The sequence below is a fragment of the Sminthopsis crassicaudata genome, chromosome 4 (genome assembly GCF_048593235.1).
Source record: "Sminthopsis crassicaudata isolate SCR6 chromosome 4, ASM4859323v1, whole genome shotgun sequence".
NCBI classification, from domain to species: domain Eukaryota; kingdom Metazoa; phylum Chordata; class Mammalia; order Dasyuromorphia; family Dasyuridae; genus Sminthopsis; species Sminthopsis crassicaudata.
The window spans coordinates 62,022,479-62,041,002 of NC_133620.1; the positions used below are offsets into that span (position 1 = coordinate 62,022,479).

The 18,524-nt window shown below is 35.7% G+C and overlaps 1 protein-coding gene across 5 annotated transcripts in view; it reads left to right on the plus strand.

Moving 5' to 3' along the window:
• RABGAP1L (RAB GTPase activating protein 1 like) overlaps positions 1–18,524 on the plus strand; it is a 665,899-nt gene that overhangs the window by 80,990 nt on the left and 566,385 nt on the right. For all 5 annotated transcript variants that reach the window (XM_074308401.1, XM_074308399.1, XM_074308403.1 and 2 more), the window contains exons 4-7: positions 1,072–1,282; positions 3,325–3,499; positions 11,052–11,209; positions 14,424–14,534. In XM_074308401.1, the coding sequence (XP_074164502.1) occupies positions 1,072–1,282; positions 3,325–3,499; positions 11,052–11,209; positions 14,424–14,534 (655 nt within the window). The remainder of the gene's footprint in view (positions 1–1,071; positions 1,283–3,324; positions 3,500–11,051; positions 11,210–14,423; positions 14,535–18,524) is intronic.

An 18,524-nucleotide genomic window follows, 5' to 3' on the forward strand; every position in this document is an offset into this window, starting at 1 on the left:
TGGGTCATGATACTACCAGGGATGCAGAGAAGTCAGAGAGGGAAGAATGATTAAATATAGGGAAAAATGCGTTTTGGTTGGGAACATAGAACAGATAAAGGTGAAGGTGTAGGATAAAGTTAGAAGGGTTGGTTGGAACCAAGCTGTTGATGGTCTTGAAGGGAAGACCATATTTGATACAGTAAGCATTGGGAAGCACTAAATATATTTGAGCAAGGGAATTAGTTGGTGAGACCTGCAAAAAAAGCATGAACAACCTGAAGGGAGGATCTGAGTGGGAAGATCTGGAGAAGCAGGAGTAGCAAGAAAGTTTTTAACAGTGATTCAGATAGGAGTTCAGGTGTCATGAAGGCCCAGCTTGGGATGAGCCTGATGTGAGAGAACTGATGGAAGTAGAGTCAGAAAAGTTGGTATTTGATGTGATGTGGGTGAGAAGAAAGAAGGAAAAGTAAAAGATTATTCTGAAGTGTTCAGTCTGTTTTTTGGGGGCAGAAGATGATGGTACCATCAAGAGAATTAAAATGTTGCAGTCAGGGACAACTTTTGTTTATAAGATCATTGGGTTTTTTTAAAAATTGGATTTCATAGTGTAGGTAGTCCCTGACTAATAGCTTCCTCCATCAGTGTGCATGAGAACCTTTTCTGCAGTTTGAGTTATTTGCAGTATTATTGCTAAGGGCAATTGAAAAGTAAATGACTTTCACAGCTAATATGTATCAGAGGTGGATGTTGAACTTCTGGGTCTTTATGACTCCAAGGCCAGCTGTCTTCTTTGCCATGTTATGTCTCATAATCATAGATACTTTAACAAATATCTCTAGAGTGATTGATTTTTAGCGGAACTTCAACCATTTAGTTAACACCCTGTATTTTATAGGTGGATGAATTGAGGCCTAAAGAGATTGTGACTTTTTCTGGGTCACATAATTGTATTTAAAATTTTAGGCAAAATTTGAGTCTAGGTCCTCTGATGCCAAATGCAACCATTTTATCACCAAATGTAATGATTAGTTTTTGTTTGATTTTTTTTTTTTAATATGTGTATACTTTTCTATTATTTTTTCTTTTTAGAAGTTTCTGCTCTTCGACCACCTTCTCCCAGTGAACCACTAGAGGAAGATAGTGTATTATTTAATAAACTGACTTACTTAGGATGTATGAAAGTTTCTTCTCCTCGAAATGAAGTAGAAGCTTTGCGAGCAATGGCAACCATGAAATCTTCCTGCCAGTTTCCCTTTCCTGTCACTCTCTATGTGCCAAATGTTCCAGAAGGCTCTGTTAGGTAAGTTCTGTTTCCCCATTTTTGAAGAAAGAGATAAGTTTGACTTGGATTTTATAGATTTATTTATTTACTTACTTTTGATTTTATTTTATTTTTAGCTCCAAATTCTTTTTCTCCCTTACTTCCTCCCTTCTCATCTTGAGAAAGTTAGAAGAACATAACTCATCACAAATATGTATAGTTGAGCAAAACAGATTTCCAATATTAGCCATGTCACAAACAATGCCCTGAAATTAATTATTAAACATTTCCATATAAAACTGCCTTTGAATTCATCCACTTTTTTGTGTGTGCATATAAAATGGAAGTCCAAATTAGTTTTAAATGTTTGCATTCTATTTGCCAAGTATAACTTGGGATGAATTGATAATTTGTGAAATTATGAAATGGGACCAGGTATGCCCAGTTCTGTGGCTACTCATGGGGAAGGATCACAATTGACATCATGAAGAATATGGAGGGAAAAAATCCCATAAAGGCAGAGACAAATGGTGAAAACTGACCCAGTGGTAGCATGAGAAAGGAAATAGGATAATGAAGGGAATGGTAGGAAAGGAATGAAGGGAAAGAGAATGGGGAGAGGGAGAGGCAGAGAGAATCACTGACATCACTGTGGATCAGAATCAGGAGCACTCAGCAGCATGGACCCAATGGAAGAGAATGTTGGGGGTAGGAGTTTGAGGTCTCATTTATATATATATATATATATATATATATATATATATATATATATTTTAACCACCTTCTATCTGTGCTATTTTGTTTATTAACATTGAAACCATCTCAAAGTTATGAGTAAAACTTCAAACTCTTTACCTCAAAGTTATCTTATCACCACCTTTGTGGGGCTCTGCCAAGGAGTCTTGACAAAGAGCCCTTAGAAGGTTTCTTCTGGTTCAGCACATATTACCAGGATGTAAATTTTAGTTAATATTTGATGCAGTTTTGAAATTATGCTTGTTTTATCTTTGAAATGGTTTGGATGTGACTTCTAGCTTCCCCTTTGCAATCTCATTTTCTGCCATTGCTCCTTTATACTGTCTACTCAAAAACTTACCATTCTGGCTAAAAGAGGAGGAGGTGGGTCAGGGTGACAAGAAGACTATCTGATTAGGTTTGTATGGTTAGGTGGAAAACAAAAGGAGACACTAGTTCTCTCTCTTCCCTCCCTCCTTTCTTTCCTTCCTTTGGAATTTCAAGGTAGTTAGAGGAATGGCTGCTCACTATTGCCAGATCATATCTTCCTTCTTCCATTGGTCCTAGAACATGATTTTCCCTTAGTCCAAGCCTCTGCACGTTTCCTTGGAGGACAATCTTCACTGAGGCGTTTACATTCTAAGCCACTTGAATCACACAATCCTAGACCAATGGAATCATTTGTTAAGCAAGGTCTTGAGTCAAATGTTTTCTTTGCTTCTGCTATTTAAGAGCTTATGCGAGTGACTTATAAAATTAAAAACATAAGATCCATAATACAATATACTCAGCCCTCTCCTAGGAGAAGAAAAACCTCAGTGTTCCTAATGAAGGGTTAAAATTGTGACCTCTTTTAGTATTTTGTCTTTATCAGGTTAGTCTCTGGTATCCTCCATTCAATTTTCTCCTATACCACTGAACAGATGTGAGTAAACAGATCGTTTATGACCAATTGTAATTTGTGGAAGACAAAAAACTATGAAATAGAAACAGCTTAAAGAAATAGAACAAATAGCTAACATTTATGTAGGATTATAAAATTCGCCAAATACTTTACATGTAAAGCACATGTCATTTGGTGACTGTTCATAAAAGAAGGCAAGACGATTAAATGTTGGATGTCCATTTGTTGATCCCAAAGAAAGGCTATTGAGTTTACATTTATAATTTATAAACTGTGCATGTTAATGGGATCTAAATCTAGTTATTGAGCTTAAGCCTGAATTTATTTCAAAACTCTTTTGAGCCCTGAATGGGAATAGTCCTTCTTTCTAATTGCAAACTTAAAGTAAGGAATGAGCAGTGAAAAATACATTTGGGCTTTTTCTGTTATCTTTGTTTTGCAGAATAATAAACCAATCTAGCAATGTGGAAATTGCATCATTCCCAATCTACAAAATACTATTTTGTGCACGTGGCCATGATGGGACAACAGAAAGTGATTGCTTTGCATTTACAGAGAGTTCTCGTGGAACAGAAGACTTTCAGATACACATTTTCTCCTGTGAGATTCAAGAGGCAGTAAGTATCACATATCCCAGTGATCTGCTATAGTGAGAAAGTTAATTAAAACAATGTTAATAGGATCTACATCTGCATTAATTAGTGTTGGGATAGGATGGCACCTGTGCTTCACTTCTATTCCTTGAGGAAACTGTGCCAGTGCAGGTGGGCATCCTGTTTACAACTTGCTTGGAACAGTGGCTCTCTCATTTTTTAGTGCCAGGACCCTGGTCTGTTCTTAAAAATCATTGAGTATTCTAGCACCCCAACCAAAGTTCTTTTGTTTTTGTGGGTTCTATCTGTTGATATTTAGCATATTATAAATTCAAACATGTTGTTATTTTTATTATTTTTCAAATTTATTTATAAATTTTTTTTGACATTATATATGCATGAGTAATTTTTTTTATAACATTATCCCTTGTATTCATTTTTCCAAATTATCCCCTCCCTCCCTCTACTCCCTCCCCCCGATGACAGGTAATCCCATACATTTTACATGTGTTACAATATAACCTAGATACAATATATGTGTGTGAATCCAATTTTCTTGTTGCACATTAATTATTAGCTTCCGAATGTATAAGTAACCTGGGTAGATAGACAGTAGTGCTAACAATTTACATTCGCTTCCCAGTGTTCCTTCTCTGGGTGTAGTTGTTTCTGTCCATCATTGATCAACTGGAAGTGAGTTGGATCTTCTTTATGTTGAAGATTTCCACTTCCATCAGAATACATCCTCATACAGCATTGTTGCTGAAGTGTACAGCAATCTTCTGGTTCTGCTCATTTCACTCAGCATCAGTTGATGTAAGTCTCTCCAAGCCTCTCTGTATTCCTCCTGCTGGTCATTTCTTACAGAACAATAATATTCCATAACCTTCATATACCATAATTTACCCAACCATTCTCCAATTGATGGACATCCATTCATCTTCCAGTTTCTGGCCACTATGAAAAGAGCTGCCACAAACATTTTGGCACATACAGATCCCTTTCCCTTCTTTAGTATTTCTTTGGGATATAAGCCCAATAACAGCAATGCTGGATCAAAGGGTATGCACATTTTGATCACTTTTTGGGCATAATTCCAGATTGCTCTCTAGAATGGCTGGATTCTTTCACATCTCCACCAACAATGCATCAGTGTCCCAGTTTTCCCACAGCCCCTCCAACATTCATCATTATTTGTTCCTGTCATCTTAGCCAATCTGACAGGTGTGTAGTGGTATCTCAGAGTTGTCTTAATTTGCATTTCTCTGATCTGTAGTGATTTGGATCACTCTTTCATATGAGTGGATATAGTTTCAATTTCATCATCTGAGAATTGTCTGTTCATATCCTTTGACCATTTATCAATTGGAGAATGGTTTGGTTTCTTATAAATTAGGGTCAGTTCTCTATATATTTTGGAAATGAGACCTTTGTCAGAACCTTTACTTTTAAAAATATTTTCCCAATTTGTTACTTCCCTTCTAATCTTGTTTGCATTAGTATTGTTTGTACAGAAACTTTTTAGTTTGATGTAATCAAAATCTTCTATTTTGTGATCAATAATGATCTCTAGTTCTCCTCTGGTCATAAATTCTTCCTCCTCCACAGGTCTGAGAGGTAGACTATTCTCTGTTCCTCTAATCTATTTATGATCTCATTCTTTATGCCTATATTATTTTTATTTAAATTAATTAATTAATTAATTTTGCTTTTTGCTGAGGCAATTGGGATTAAGTGACTTGCCCAGGGTCACACAGCTGGGAAATGTTAAGTGTCTGAGGCTAGATTTGAACTCAGGTCCTCCTGACTTCAGGGCTAGTCCTCTATCCATTGCGCCACCTAGCTGCCCCACATGTTAGTAGTATTGTGAAAATAATTTTGACTTCTCATACTGCCAGAAAGGGTCCCAGGGACCCTTACACTTTATGAATTGCTGACTGAGGTCACCAAGAAGTTGACTCTCCTAGGTTCACGGCCATTTTGTATGAGACGAGAGACTTAAAACCTAGGATTTTACACCTCCAGAATCAGTAGCATGTAGTATATAAGTGCACAGAGAGTATAATGTAATATTAGGATTTGAATAGATTTCTTAAAATGAAGTCATGATTTGTGGTAGCCTAGAGCCACATGGAAAGAGTTGAGTCACAGAAAGTCCCTATTTTAGTGCAGAGTTAAATTAGTTTAGTTGAGAAACAACTTCCAGGAAGAAGGGAATAAGCATTTATGTAGTGCCTACTATTATAAGCCAGTGATTGTGCACAACACTTAAAAACAAACAAACAAACAAACAAATATTATCTCTGATTCTTATAAAAATCCTGGTAGTTAGGTGCTATTACCATTATTGCCATTATACAGATGAGTAAATTGAGGTAACCAGAAGTGACTGGAAGATAGATTCACACTTAGGTTTTCCTGACTCTAGGCCCAGTGCTCAGTTCAATGTCAGCAGCTTGGATCATTTCAATTTAGCACCATGTTGTAGACAACTCAAACAGCACGAGGCTTGTTTTAGACTTTTCTCCCCTTATGCTCTCAAAAAGAAAGGAAGTAGTAGTATCTGTTAGCATTCTTATTTAATGGATTGTTAAAGATGACTGAAAAAACATTCACATGATGGCAGTTGCTTTATATAAATTAGCTTTTACAGTTTTGTTATTTTTGTTTTTGTTTTGTTTTCAACCAGTGCTTATTTGTGAAGTGGGATAACGAAAAGATTGTTTTTTGCTCTGAAAAACTGAGTAATTAATGTGTAAATGTTCTTGTTTTTTTTTTAATTTTATGTATTTATTTTTATTAATTTTATAATTATAACTTTTTTTTGACAATACATATGCATAGGTAATTTTTTACAACATTATCCCTTGCACTCTCTTCTGTTCTGAATTTTTCCCCTCCTTCCCTCCACCCCCTCTCCTAGATGGCAGGCATTCCATATTAAATATCTTATAGTATATCCTAGGTACAATATATATGTGCAGAATCGAATTTTGTTGTTGTTGCAAAGGAAGAATTGGATTCGGAAGGTAAAAATAATCTGGGGAGAAAAACAAAAAATGCTCACAGTTTACACTCATTTCCCCTTGTTCCTTTTCTGGGTATAGCTGATTCTGTCCATTGTTCTTGCTTAATGCAAAGGATTTTCAAATTCCTAGCCAATTTCCCCTACCAATCAATCAACTATTTCTTCAGTAAATGTTTATTCAGCTCCTACTGTAATGTTCCAAACTCTATGCTCAGTGTTAGAGTAATGTAGAAAGTCATGCCAATCAATCCCTGACCTTAAGGAACTCACATTTAATGAGAGAACACAGCATATAAAAGAAGCTAAAAAGTAGAGAGAGGAGAAGGGAAAGCTGTTATTGATGCAGGGAGTGAAGGAAATGAGCTGAGGAGCTGAGGAGTCAGTTGATTTCATTTCACTGAATTATGAGTTTCTGGAGATCATGAAGATCAGGAAAGCATCTAGGTAGGAAATGATCAGAATTCCCAGATAGCCCTTCCAAAATGAGGAAGTATCATCATTCTCATAGGGAGGAGATCTCCAATGGTTGACTTACACAAAGTCACATAGATCATAAATGATAGAGATAGAACTTGAACCCAGATCTTCTTGATTTTGAGGCTAGTTCTCTGACCTTTATGCTATGATACCTTAGTTTGATTTATATTTTTTAAAATGTGGATAAAACAGAAAAACTGTCATGTATCAGCAATATTATTTAATATTGTTTTAGACTATTTAAAATAACTAGATAGTGTAAAATCCTTGAGAGTCTCCCTACCAAACACACATAGTTACTATGTGAACATAAATACAAAACGCTTTTTTTTTTGGCATAAAGTCAGATGTAAATAATTGAAGTAATATTATTGTACATGGCTAGGTAAGGCCAATATAATTGTTGCCAATATTATTGTTGAGGTATAAAATGGATAGTTTTGATTATTTTAAATTAATTTTTTATATAAATAAAACCTATGCAGCCAAGAATGGAAGAAATTCAGAAAAATGGGAAAAACTTTAAAAGATTATCTCTTAGATAGGATGTGATTGTGTTGGAATATTGCTTTAGTGTAGGAAATGATAGTTGGTTCATTAGAAAAACATGAAATGACTTGGACTTAAGAAAGAAGATGCTATTTAGCTTTAGAGAAAGATGATAGGAGGAAATAAACACAGTACATTCATATATATATGTGTGTGTGTGTGTGTGTGTGTGTGTGTGTGTTTATAGATATCTATATGTATATATATATATATCCATGTTTAATTGTAGCCTTCTTTGGGGATGGGGGAAGACAAGAAAAAAGAAAATTAAATAGGGCTGTTATGAGTGAAAAAGAGAGACAAAGAGACAAAATCAAAGAGAGACAAAGAGAAGGGAGGGGAGAGGGGGAGAAAGAAATAGAGAGAGAAGATGGGGAGAGGGAGGAAAGATAGAGAAAGAGAGAGAGAGGAAAGAGAACTATCTTTGATCCTTACCCATTCCATTAGAGGCGAGAAAAAACAGATGGTAGGGAACTGATATTTCAAATTTGGCAGCTGTTACTTTTATACCTGTCTGATTTTTGGATTCCTGGTGCCTACTTGCATTGAAATGGATTTGGCAAAATGGGAAGACTCTGTTATTTGATGAGTCAGAGAGTGTTAAAAAGCAAATTAAAGGGATGTGTTTTTCATTATTTTATGTAATTGTGATGTATATAACATTTTTAATTTGGGGAAACTTCTCTCTCCATCTTTTTCATGGTGATGTAGAGGGGTGTGTGAGGAAATGTTTATTATAGTTGTGGTAATAGTTTTTGAGAATGAGCAGAGTTGTGCTGTTTCTACTTTTAGTCATTTTGGAAATGGTACATAGCTTCATTTCCAAAAGTACATGTTATGGTACAGATTGTTAAAAGAAATCCACGTGTCCTTGTGTTATGTAGCACTTGTGGCTCTGGGGTCAAGTGTCTTTAACTCTAATATAAAATTCTTGGTTTTTTGTTTTTTTGTTTTTGGTAAGAATGAGCATAAATTAGTATTTATGTAAGTAATTCCTGAACTTTATTGTAGATATTATCCAGTATTAGAGCTAAAAGGGACCATTGAGTGTCCATTTCCATCATTTTGAAAGTGAAGATACTGAGGATCAAGGAATTTGTGATTTATCCAAAGGGACAGCAGGTGACGGAAAAGTGAGCCCTACCATGCCTCCTAACTGTGGGCGTGTTTGAAGCCGGGGTCTGCCCTGGCCCCTCTTGTTTTCTCTGTACTCTCACTCACCTCATCAGTTGTATTATGGGTTCAGTTCAGTTTTCATCTATTTCAAAACGACTGAGAAATAAATGTGTGTGTGTGTGTGTGTGTGTGTGTGTGTGTGTGTGTGTGTGTGTGTGTGTGTGTGTGTGTCCCCATTGGTCTATCCATTTAATTTCCCTAGTTTTTCTCCTGAGTTCAAGTTTCTCCTATCCACCTACCATTAGATCTTTTGAACTGAATATCCCCATGCATCTCCAACTGAGTTTGTTTAAAATAGAGCTAATCTTTCCTCCTTTTTTCAAATCCTGTCCTTTTTCTGGAGTCTTTTTGTCTTTTTTTGTGAATACCTCCATCCTAACTAAAAGGTTCTCACACTTGCCTCGCTGCTCTTTCTCACCTCACACACTCAGTTTTACTGTTGCTCCCACATCATTCCATATCAATCTTTGTCCGTTCCCCTATGCCTAGAATGTGCTTTTCCCACTTTTTAGAATTCCTGGTTTCCTTAAAAACTCAGCTGAAATGCCATTTTCTGGAACAGACCTTTCCTGGTTTCTCCGTCTGCTAGTGCCTTTCCTGCCAAGGCTGCCTTCTGTCGGCTTTGTATCTGTCCTCTGCACACATGCAAACACATGTTCGTTACGTGCATGCACACATACACGTCTGCAGAGTCACACATTTTCTCTTCTGTCAGAATGCAAACTCTTAGAAGGCAGATGTATGTTTTTGCTTGTTTTGCACCCTCACTGCCATCCCTTGGTACGGAAATGCTTGGTGACTGACCAATTGACCCATGTTCTCATTGCCATTAGAGTGGACATCGCTAAAGGTTCCCCCCCCCCTTAGTCTCTTCCATTTTTGCAGTTTGGGGCCAAGTTTTGATGTTTTCTGAGAGAATAGCGATTAATAGAATTAGAATTTGCTGTGAGCATTAGTGGTTTTCTCTCTGCCCCAACCTTTGTGAGCAGAACACCCTGATGGAGAGTGGTGGAAGAAAAGGTCACTGCCAGAGATGGCTCTGGCCCAGCCCCTAAGGTCTTTGTATGAGAAATATTCACAGAGAGCTAGTAAGACTCGTTTGGCATGGTCCTGCAAGACCCTCCTGAAGGGGATTTTGGGTGTGAGTGAGAAAGAGAAACTGAATAATCCCCACTGAAAGTGATTTGATATCAGGAGTTAGAGTTGATCTTTGCATGGAGGGAATGAAAGTCTTGCTCCAAATAATAGTTATAACAGTGACAACAACAACAAGCATTGGTATTGTGTTGATCTTCACAACCGCTCTGGGATACAGGTGCTGTTAATATCCTCGGTTTATGGAGGAGGAGACTGGGGTAGACAGGTTAGGTGACTTATCCAGGGTCACACAGCTATCTAGCGTCTGAGGCAGGATTTGAACTCGGGATTTCCTGGCTCTAGCCTGATGCCACCCACCTGCCTCCAAATGAATTCATTCAGAGCAAAATATTGTGGTAAGAAGTAGGCAAGGATTTTTACCATTTTTATTATACTTCCCCCCACACTTCTGTCTCCACTGATTCTTTAAATTTTTTAAAACATTTTTTCATCATTCTGTATTTGACCAATGATCTGTAAACAGTTAACTTCAAATCATATGATAAATTTACCATTTTGGTTTAAAAAACTTTTAAGGGTATTTTAAAGAAACTTTAAATAGACATACTCTTGGAAGTTGACTATTGCCTAGCATAACATAAGCTTAATTTTTTCTAAAAGTAAATTCATGTATTAAAATGGCCTAATAAGGTAGGCACAGAAAGTTTTACATTAGTATTGAGTGATATGGAAAAAGGGGTAAAAGTCAAGGTGATATTTCAAGCTGAGACAAACTTTCCTTTTCACTTACTGGTGCTATAAGATAAGAGTAAGACCTTTGTCCAGACTCAGAGGAAACTTAGGGATTATTTGTTTTGGGGTTTGGGGGTACAGGAGGTTGCAGGAGGAGCAGGACTACTGTACGTACAAGTAAGTGGGGGAATCTGCCAGTGCTGATGGGGGGGGCAGCTGTGTGGGAGATTTTAGTGTTCCTTTGGAGTTACCCTGGAAAAGAATCATTGATGTGAAGTGGAGAGCATTTTCTTACTGCTCCCATTTAATATTTTAGTCCTGTTTTCTACAGAAGATTCTACGTCTTCCTAACATATCTGCTGAAATTGTACTTAATTTACCACTTTACATTTTTGACTAGGAGAAAAAAGAGACAGGTAGACCTTCCTTAGTTTCTTAGTATTAGAAGGGGGAGGGAATTAGAAAGGAGGTAAGACTTTTGTCTCACCGTATTTCTTCCTTTATTTTTTCATTTAGGTCAGCAGAATTTTATACAGCTTTTGTACAGCATTTAAACGTTCTTCCAGGCAAGTGTCAGATGTAAAGGACTCTGTTCTCCCTACCCCAGACAGTGATGTATTTACCTTCCGTGTGTCTTTGGAGGTCAAAGAAGATGATGGAAAGGGGAACTTCAGGTAAGGCAACTGGGAAGTAAAATGAAAATAGTCTGTGCAGAAGTTCTGAAAACAAAATGGTAGGACAATGCCTTAAAATGGTGATGAAAATTTGTGGGGTTTGTGCATGTGGGAGTGTGTGTGAGATTTGGTTCTTCCTGTATTAAGTACACCCATTGACTAAATCTTCACATGAAGTCTGGCTTTTCAAGGACCTTTTCAGGTTCATTTTTGTCTGATCTGAAATGATTTCCCCTTTCAAAATTTTCTTAGAGCACTCTATTTTTCTCCTTTGAATGGTTGTGTCCCACTAAGCTTCCTAATGCTGAGCTCATGATGTTTTCCAATTTTTCCCCTAGTGCCCCGTATAGTTCCTTGTATATAGTAGTATATAGTGTATATAGTGTATATAGATAATCAACATAATATTGGATTGAATAGGAGTGTGGGCATATATGTGTATGTATGTGTGTATACATACACATATATAAATAAAAACAAACAAATAAATATAATTTTTAAAAGCAACCTTTTATCACCTTTTTGATTCTTGTTTTAGTATACAGTGGTCTTTTTGTGGAAGCTTAGTTTCCTGCCTCCTAGTCAGTAGAAAGCCATGAAAATTACATTTTATGTTTTGTGTCTCATTTATTAATTTCATTAGTCTAATAACCTAAGCAAAGAGAAAATATAATAATAATAACAACAACAGCAACAATAGATGCCAGGTGCTGTGCTAATAAATCATAGTTTGCAATTATTATCTCATTTGAGCCCCAAAACAGCCTTGAGAGGCAGGTATTATTATTATTATTATTATTATTATTATTATTCCCTTTTTACAATTGAGGTTAAGCGACTTTCAGTGGATCACCTAGTTGGAAAATGTCAGAGACCAGATTTCGGCTCCAATCTTCCTGATTCCTTCCTGACGCCAGCCCTTACATTTTCTACCCACTGTTTACTATTTCCTCAGCTGAAAAAATTTTCAGAAACATTTTTAAAAAGGAAGATGAAACTAATTGGGGAAATCAAGGATGATCCATAATCAGACTTAACTAATTGTTTGGAAATATAAAAAAAGAAACTAGGTCAGCATATATTGCTGAAAGTTGAGGCAATTGACTTCTTGCTTGATTTCTGCAATGACACAGAGGCTTAAAGCCTATTATATCAAGAATAGCAATGGGTAGGTAATATAGATGAAGAGTGACTGGTTAATTAGCTATGAAGAATAATTGTAAAAATAATAAAGAGGTGGAAGTCTGGGTGTGTGAGAAAGTGACTTCCTGCTTTCTTTTCCTTTTTTAACCTCCTTGTTCCAGGTGAATATATTGTTGGGCAACATTTTGTTTAGAACAAAATATATATTGCATTCTTGATGAGTGAATTTGAAAGCTACAGATGTTATTTTGTGTGTGAGCAGAAGAGATTATTTTGTTGGCTAAGCCAATTCATAAGTATAGACTGTAGTTAATGAAGACTAGACAGCTGGAGGTCACTGTTAACCACTGGGATTTAATTGTTGACATGCTAATTTGGTAATGTTTTTTTATTATTTTTCTCTTGTTTTGAATTTATTCAGTGCCTATTATGTGCCAGGCACTGTGTTAAGTACTAAGGATACAGAAAAAGGGCAAAAGATAGTCTCTATTTCAAGTTGCTTATAGTTAAATGGTGAAGACAAGCAAATAACTATGTATAAACACATCTTGTACAGGGTAAATAGAAAATAACAGAGAAAAAGCACTGGAATGAGGCATTGGGAAAGGCTTCTTTCCTCCATTTTCCCCAATAGCTCTTCTTCTCTCCTTTCCCTTTGACTCCTCTTTTCCTTTTTCTCTCCATTATACCCTCTCTCTCTCTCTCATCCTTTTTTTCTCATCCATCTCCTGCCTCTTCCCCCATGCCTCTCTTAATATAATTGACATTTCCCACTGCTAACTTCTTTTCCACTTGTAGACTCCTGAAATTCTCACGTCTTTTCTAAACAAAGAACTTCTTTGGCCATCCATCTTTCAACTTCTATCATTTTTTTTTTTTTTTTTATTTTTACAAAAAATTTTTGAGCTCTTTTTGAGATTCTTTTGTATTTTAGCCCAGGGTTAGAATCTAAAACTCTGTGGTTAGATCTTACTTTTTTTGCATTAATTTCCCTTTAAAAGGTAAAAATTCTATTTAGCTTCTGTATTAAAAGCGAATTTGTTCATTTCTATTGTAAAGGATTATGTTGAATTGAAAGACTTATTTTTGAAAATAAGTTTTATAGCTTTTTTGATGATTAAGAATCACTACTGATAACAATGATGTTTTGTGAATTTTGTGTCAATTACATTATGTTTTCATTTATATTTTGTTTCACATTATCTTTTCTTTATATGACTTATATTTTTAGCTTAAGAATTTTTTCATTATGTTAATTTATCTTGGTTTTAAAAATGGTGTGAGAGGCTTGTTGATTGATTGTGTTGGGAGACTAAAGGATAGGTGATAAATGGCCTAGGCACTGCTCCGGCATCTTCAGACTATTAAAGAACTAGGAGGACTCCAGCAAGCTCTCTATGTAGTAGTAAGAGAGAGCCATTTTGAATGTTACACAGGAATGTATGGACGTGTTGAATATGTTCAAGTAGAAGGAAGCTCCTTATTAGTGAGATCATTGATTCTTTTTAATGCCGAAATATTTAAGTGAACCATAGCATGGCCTTGTGCCCTAGACCTGAGCTCAGAAGATTTTGTTTGAGTTTTGATTTGACCAGTTGCTAGTTGTGTGACCATTGGCAAAACACTAGATTTTCCTGATTATCAATTTCCCCATCTTTAAAATTTTGTTACTAATTGTATTATCTGCCTCAGAGTTGTTGTAAAAGAACTTCTCTATGTTCTCTCAAATGCTATTCAAATTGTGAGTTGCTATGTATATTAAAAAGTAGTAAGCATAATGATTTGGAGTTTGCATTTGAAGTTTGAGGAAGAGAGATATTCCTTTAAATGGAGGAAAGCATAAATAGACAAACAGTCCAAATTAGGCAGTGTATAAAAATAGCATTCTCTCTATTTGTGTGAGCTTTCTCTAGTTTAATTGTTGAATCTATACTACTTAGTTTGTATGTAGTGAGCACTTGATATGCTTTTTAACAAAAATGATTATTGGCAGATTACATGGATTGATGTAATTATGTTTTTAGATCATTTCTTGTGTTATATTTAATTCTTGTTATTGTGTACATTTCAGTCCTGTGCCTAAGGATAGGGAGAAATTTTACTTCAAATTGAGACAAGGAATTGAAAAGAAGGTTGTGATCACAGTGCAACAATTGTCCAACAAAGAGCTGGCAATTGAAAGGTAAGTCATTTCATTATCCAGAATTTAAAAACTGTTAATATCTGGGACAAAAAAATTGGTTCAGATTGTTTTAGGCATCTGTGAGTAAAATGTGCACATTTAGTACCCACAGAGGCATATATGTGCTTATATACATGTTATGTTTATGTACCTACAGTTACATATGCATGTATGTCTATGCACACATGTGCTGTGTGTGTATATGAACTTAGTGGGATGTGGTGATTAAGAGACTTTTATAATTTTGTCCTTTGGCAAACTACTTGCTTCATCACTTCATTGATCCATCTTAACTAAAGATAATTTGAATTCCTCTTTTGTGTTAGATCCTAATTTTTGAACTAATCGAGAAAGGGTACTTCATTATATTTAATATAGTATTATCATTTCTCTTGCAACTTAGAACCATTTGAAAATGAGTAAAAGTGGCAATATGTGAATATAAATAGAAATAGCTCTCTTATAATTGCTAATAATAATAATTAATAACATTGCATTTACTATGTGCCTGGTACTGTGCTAAAGTTAGTTAGAAAGAGCCATGTTAAGTTTCACACAGGAGAGGAAGAAAAATTTAGTAATTTAACTTTTAGACTTTTTAATGACTAAATCTTCAGTCTCACAATGATCCAGCAGGTGGCAATCTTGTCAAGTGAATTTGTAAAATTCATGCACTGCTTTTAAAACTGACTTGTTAGAGAAGAATAATTTAGTAAACAGTCGGATGCAATTACATGATGCTATGTAATTTCAATGTATTTTATTTACATCCTTTCATTTTATCTTCACAACATCATTGTGAAATAAGTCCTAGAAATATGGTAATCTCTGTTTTACAGATGAGTAAGAGAAATTAGCTGATTTGCCCAAGGTTAAAGAGTTTAGAAGTTGTGGGAAAAGTTCTTTTCACTGTGTTGTGTTATGCTGTACTGTGAAAGAGCATCTGCAAGAAAGAGTAACTTCAGAGGAACCTGAATCTCATTTTCTTATAACTACTTGAGGTGAAAATGAAAATGCATCTTGCTAAGGGACTTTACTTCTTTATTTGTAGATCAGGTGTTAATGTTAAGATATATAGTTCAAAAAGTTGAAAAATTAATTTTTTTGTTTGTTTTCTTGTTTATACAACAACATGGGGGAAAACACATTTCCTATTATCCCATTGAAATATGTGCATGCCAAACCAGATGTGTATATCTAGGCAAATCTTGAAATAAATCATTTATACACATATTTGCATTTACAAACATAGGCTCATATATCGCTGTCTCTGCATATACATCTGGAGAAGTGTCTGCTGATACATTTTTACACAACGGTTTCAGAATGCAGAATTGTTCATGATTTAATTGCTTAATCTGAGCTCTGAATCATGGGGGATTGCTAACAATAGTAGTGGGTGGCAGGTTTTCCTACCTGTACTTTCTTTGTATAGATATTTTACAATTGAATTAAATAACTAGCTTAAAGCCCACCTGCAGCTGATTTTATTTTCCTAGATTTTAATCCTGTAAGTTTTATTTAATAAAAAAAGTTTTTCTTTTTAGTAGCTAGCTATATTTTCTTTTCCCTATTCAGTTTGTATCTCCTTTTTTTCCCTCATAATTGCTAATAATAATAACTAATAACATTGCATTTACTATGTGCCTGGTACTGTGCTAAAAGCCTTATCAAAATCATCACATTTTATCCTCACAACAATCTATGAAGTTGACAACATATAGAGAATGTTGATATTTCTATTATTCAAAATTGTCTTTCATATGGTCACCAAAGTGACATTCCCAAAGGATAAATTTGACATTTCTCCTCCTCAGTAAACTCCAGTGACTCCCAATTATTTCTAGGATCAACTCTGCTTTGGCATTTAAGGGTTTTCCCAATCTGGGCCTTTCCTACCTCTCCAGGCTCCTAACACATTCAACACAGTTTATAATTCAGACACATTGGCAACACATTCACCACTTTAGCTTCCACTTCCTTGCCTCTAGAATATACTCCTTCCCTCTTAGAATTCCCAGCTTCCTTTATTTCACTGTCTGAAGGAAACCCTTCCTGATCTCCTTGATGGAAGAGCCTTTATGGCCAAGATTTCCTTCTTTTTGCTTTCTAGGTCTTCTTATGTTAGACCTCCCTCTCCATGCTGGACCATCCAGCACTTCTAGATTGCAACCTTCTTGGGGAAAAGCTAAGAATAAAATCTTTTCCCTATATGTATCTGGCACAAAATCTTTGATTTTAGAGATAGCTAACATTTTAAGAAGCATAAGAAGCTGTAGTCTAGAAGGTAATATATGCATTTTACATGAAAAATAGTAGCAATTATAGATTACATGAACATACTAAAGGAAAGTCTTTCTTCATGCAACTAGTTAATAGAAGTAAAATAATAATAATTAGCATTTACATTGTGCTCTAAAATTTGCAAAGCTATTTGTGAATATTGTCTTATTTTTTCCTCCTAATAACTCTGGGAAATACTATTGTATTTCCTGAGGCAGACGAGTTAAATTACTTGCCCATATCACATAGTTATTAACTGTCTGAGGCAGATTTTAAACTCAAGTCTTACTGAATTTAGATGCAGTGCACTGTCCTGTGCTTTATATATAATATATTATAATTATATATAAAATATATAGTTTTCATTATATATAATAAATCTGGTTAAAACATTCAAAATTGATCGCTTTAAGAGGGTAGTGAGGTGGTAATGGAGTGCTGGTCTTGGAGTCAGGAAAACTCTTCTTCCTGAGTTTAAATCAGGCCCCAGACACTTATAGCTATGTGACTCTGGGCTTGCCTTAGTTTCCTTACATGTCAAATAAAATAGAGAAGGAAATGGGAAATTGCTCCAGAATCTGCCTAAAAAACCTCAAATAGGGTCACAGAGATTCAGACACGACTCAAAAATGGTCGAACAATATCATCAAACAGCATAGATTTATTTCTATATTAAATCTATCATGTAGAGTTTTTATTGGATTTGGTTAAAATATGCAAAAATTCAGAAAAAGGTATTTTTAATGTGTTTATCAGTAACAAGCAAAAACTTATTATGTGTTTACTGTGTACCGAGGACTAAAAATACAAATTAAAAAGTGAAGTAGTCCTTGACCCCAGGAGTTCACAGTGTAGAACCGTACTAATCCATCTCTATGGACATAGAAGATTCCATAGTCAGCCAGCATCATAAGTGCTTACTTTATGCAAGGTGTGATGTGATACTTTGAGGATATAAGGAAAGACAAAAACAAGATCCCTGCCCTCAGGAAACACTATCGTAATGGTGAGCCAGCACTCACACAGTTATATAGGTTAGAGCAAGGCTGGATTTGGAAGATGTTACTAATGGTGGTGAGGAGGAAAAACCTTTCATAATTGAGCCAAATCCTGAAGAAAACCAAGAGGTGGAAGTGAAGGTGAAGAGGAAACCACTGCAAGCATGAGGGACCACCAGTGACAAGACAAGGAATCGGGAGATGGAACATGGTCTTTGAGGTGCCTTGAGAAGTGCTGGATGGTCCAGCATGGAGAGGGAGGTCTAACATAAGAAGACCTAGAAAGCAAAAAGAAGGAAATCTTGGCCATAAAGGCTCTTCCATCAAGGAGATCAGGAAGGGCTTCCTTCAGACAGTGAAATAAAGGAAGCTGGGAATTCTAAGAGGGAAGGAGTATATTCTAGAGGCAAGGAAGTGGAAGCTAAAGTGGTGAATGTGTTGCCAATGTGTCTGAATTATAAACTGTGTTGAATGTGTTAGGAGCCTGGAGAGGTAGGAAAGGCCCAGATTGGGAAAACCCTTAAATGCCAAAGCAGAGTTGATCCTAGAAATAATTGGGAGTCACTGGAGTTTACTGAGGAGGAGAAATGTCAGATTTATCCTTTGGGAATGTCACTTTGGTGACCATATGAAAGACAATTTTGAATAAACTAATAGACTTGAGACCTAAGAGAAGGCTATTGCCTCCTTTCCTACTGTCTCACCATTT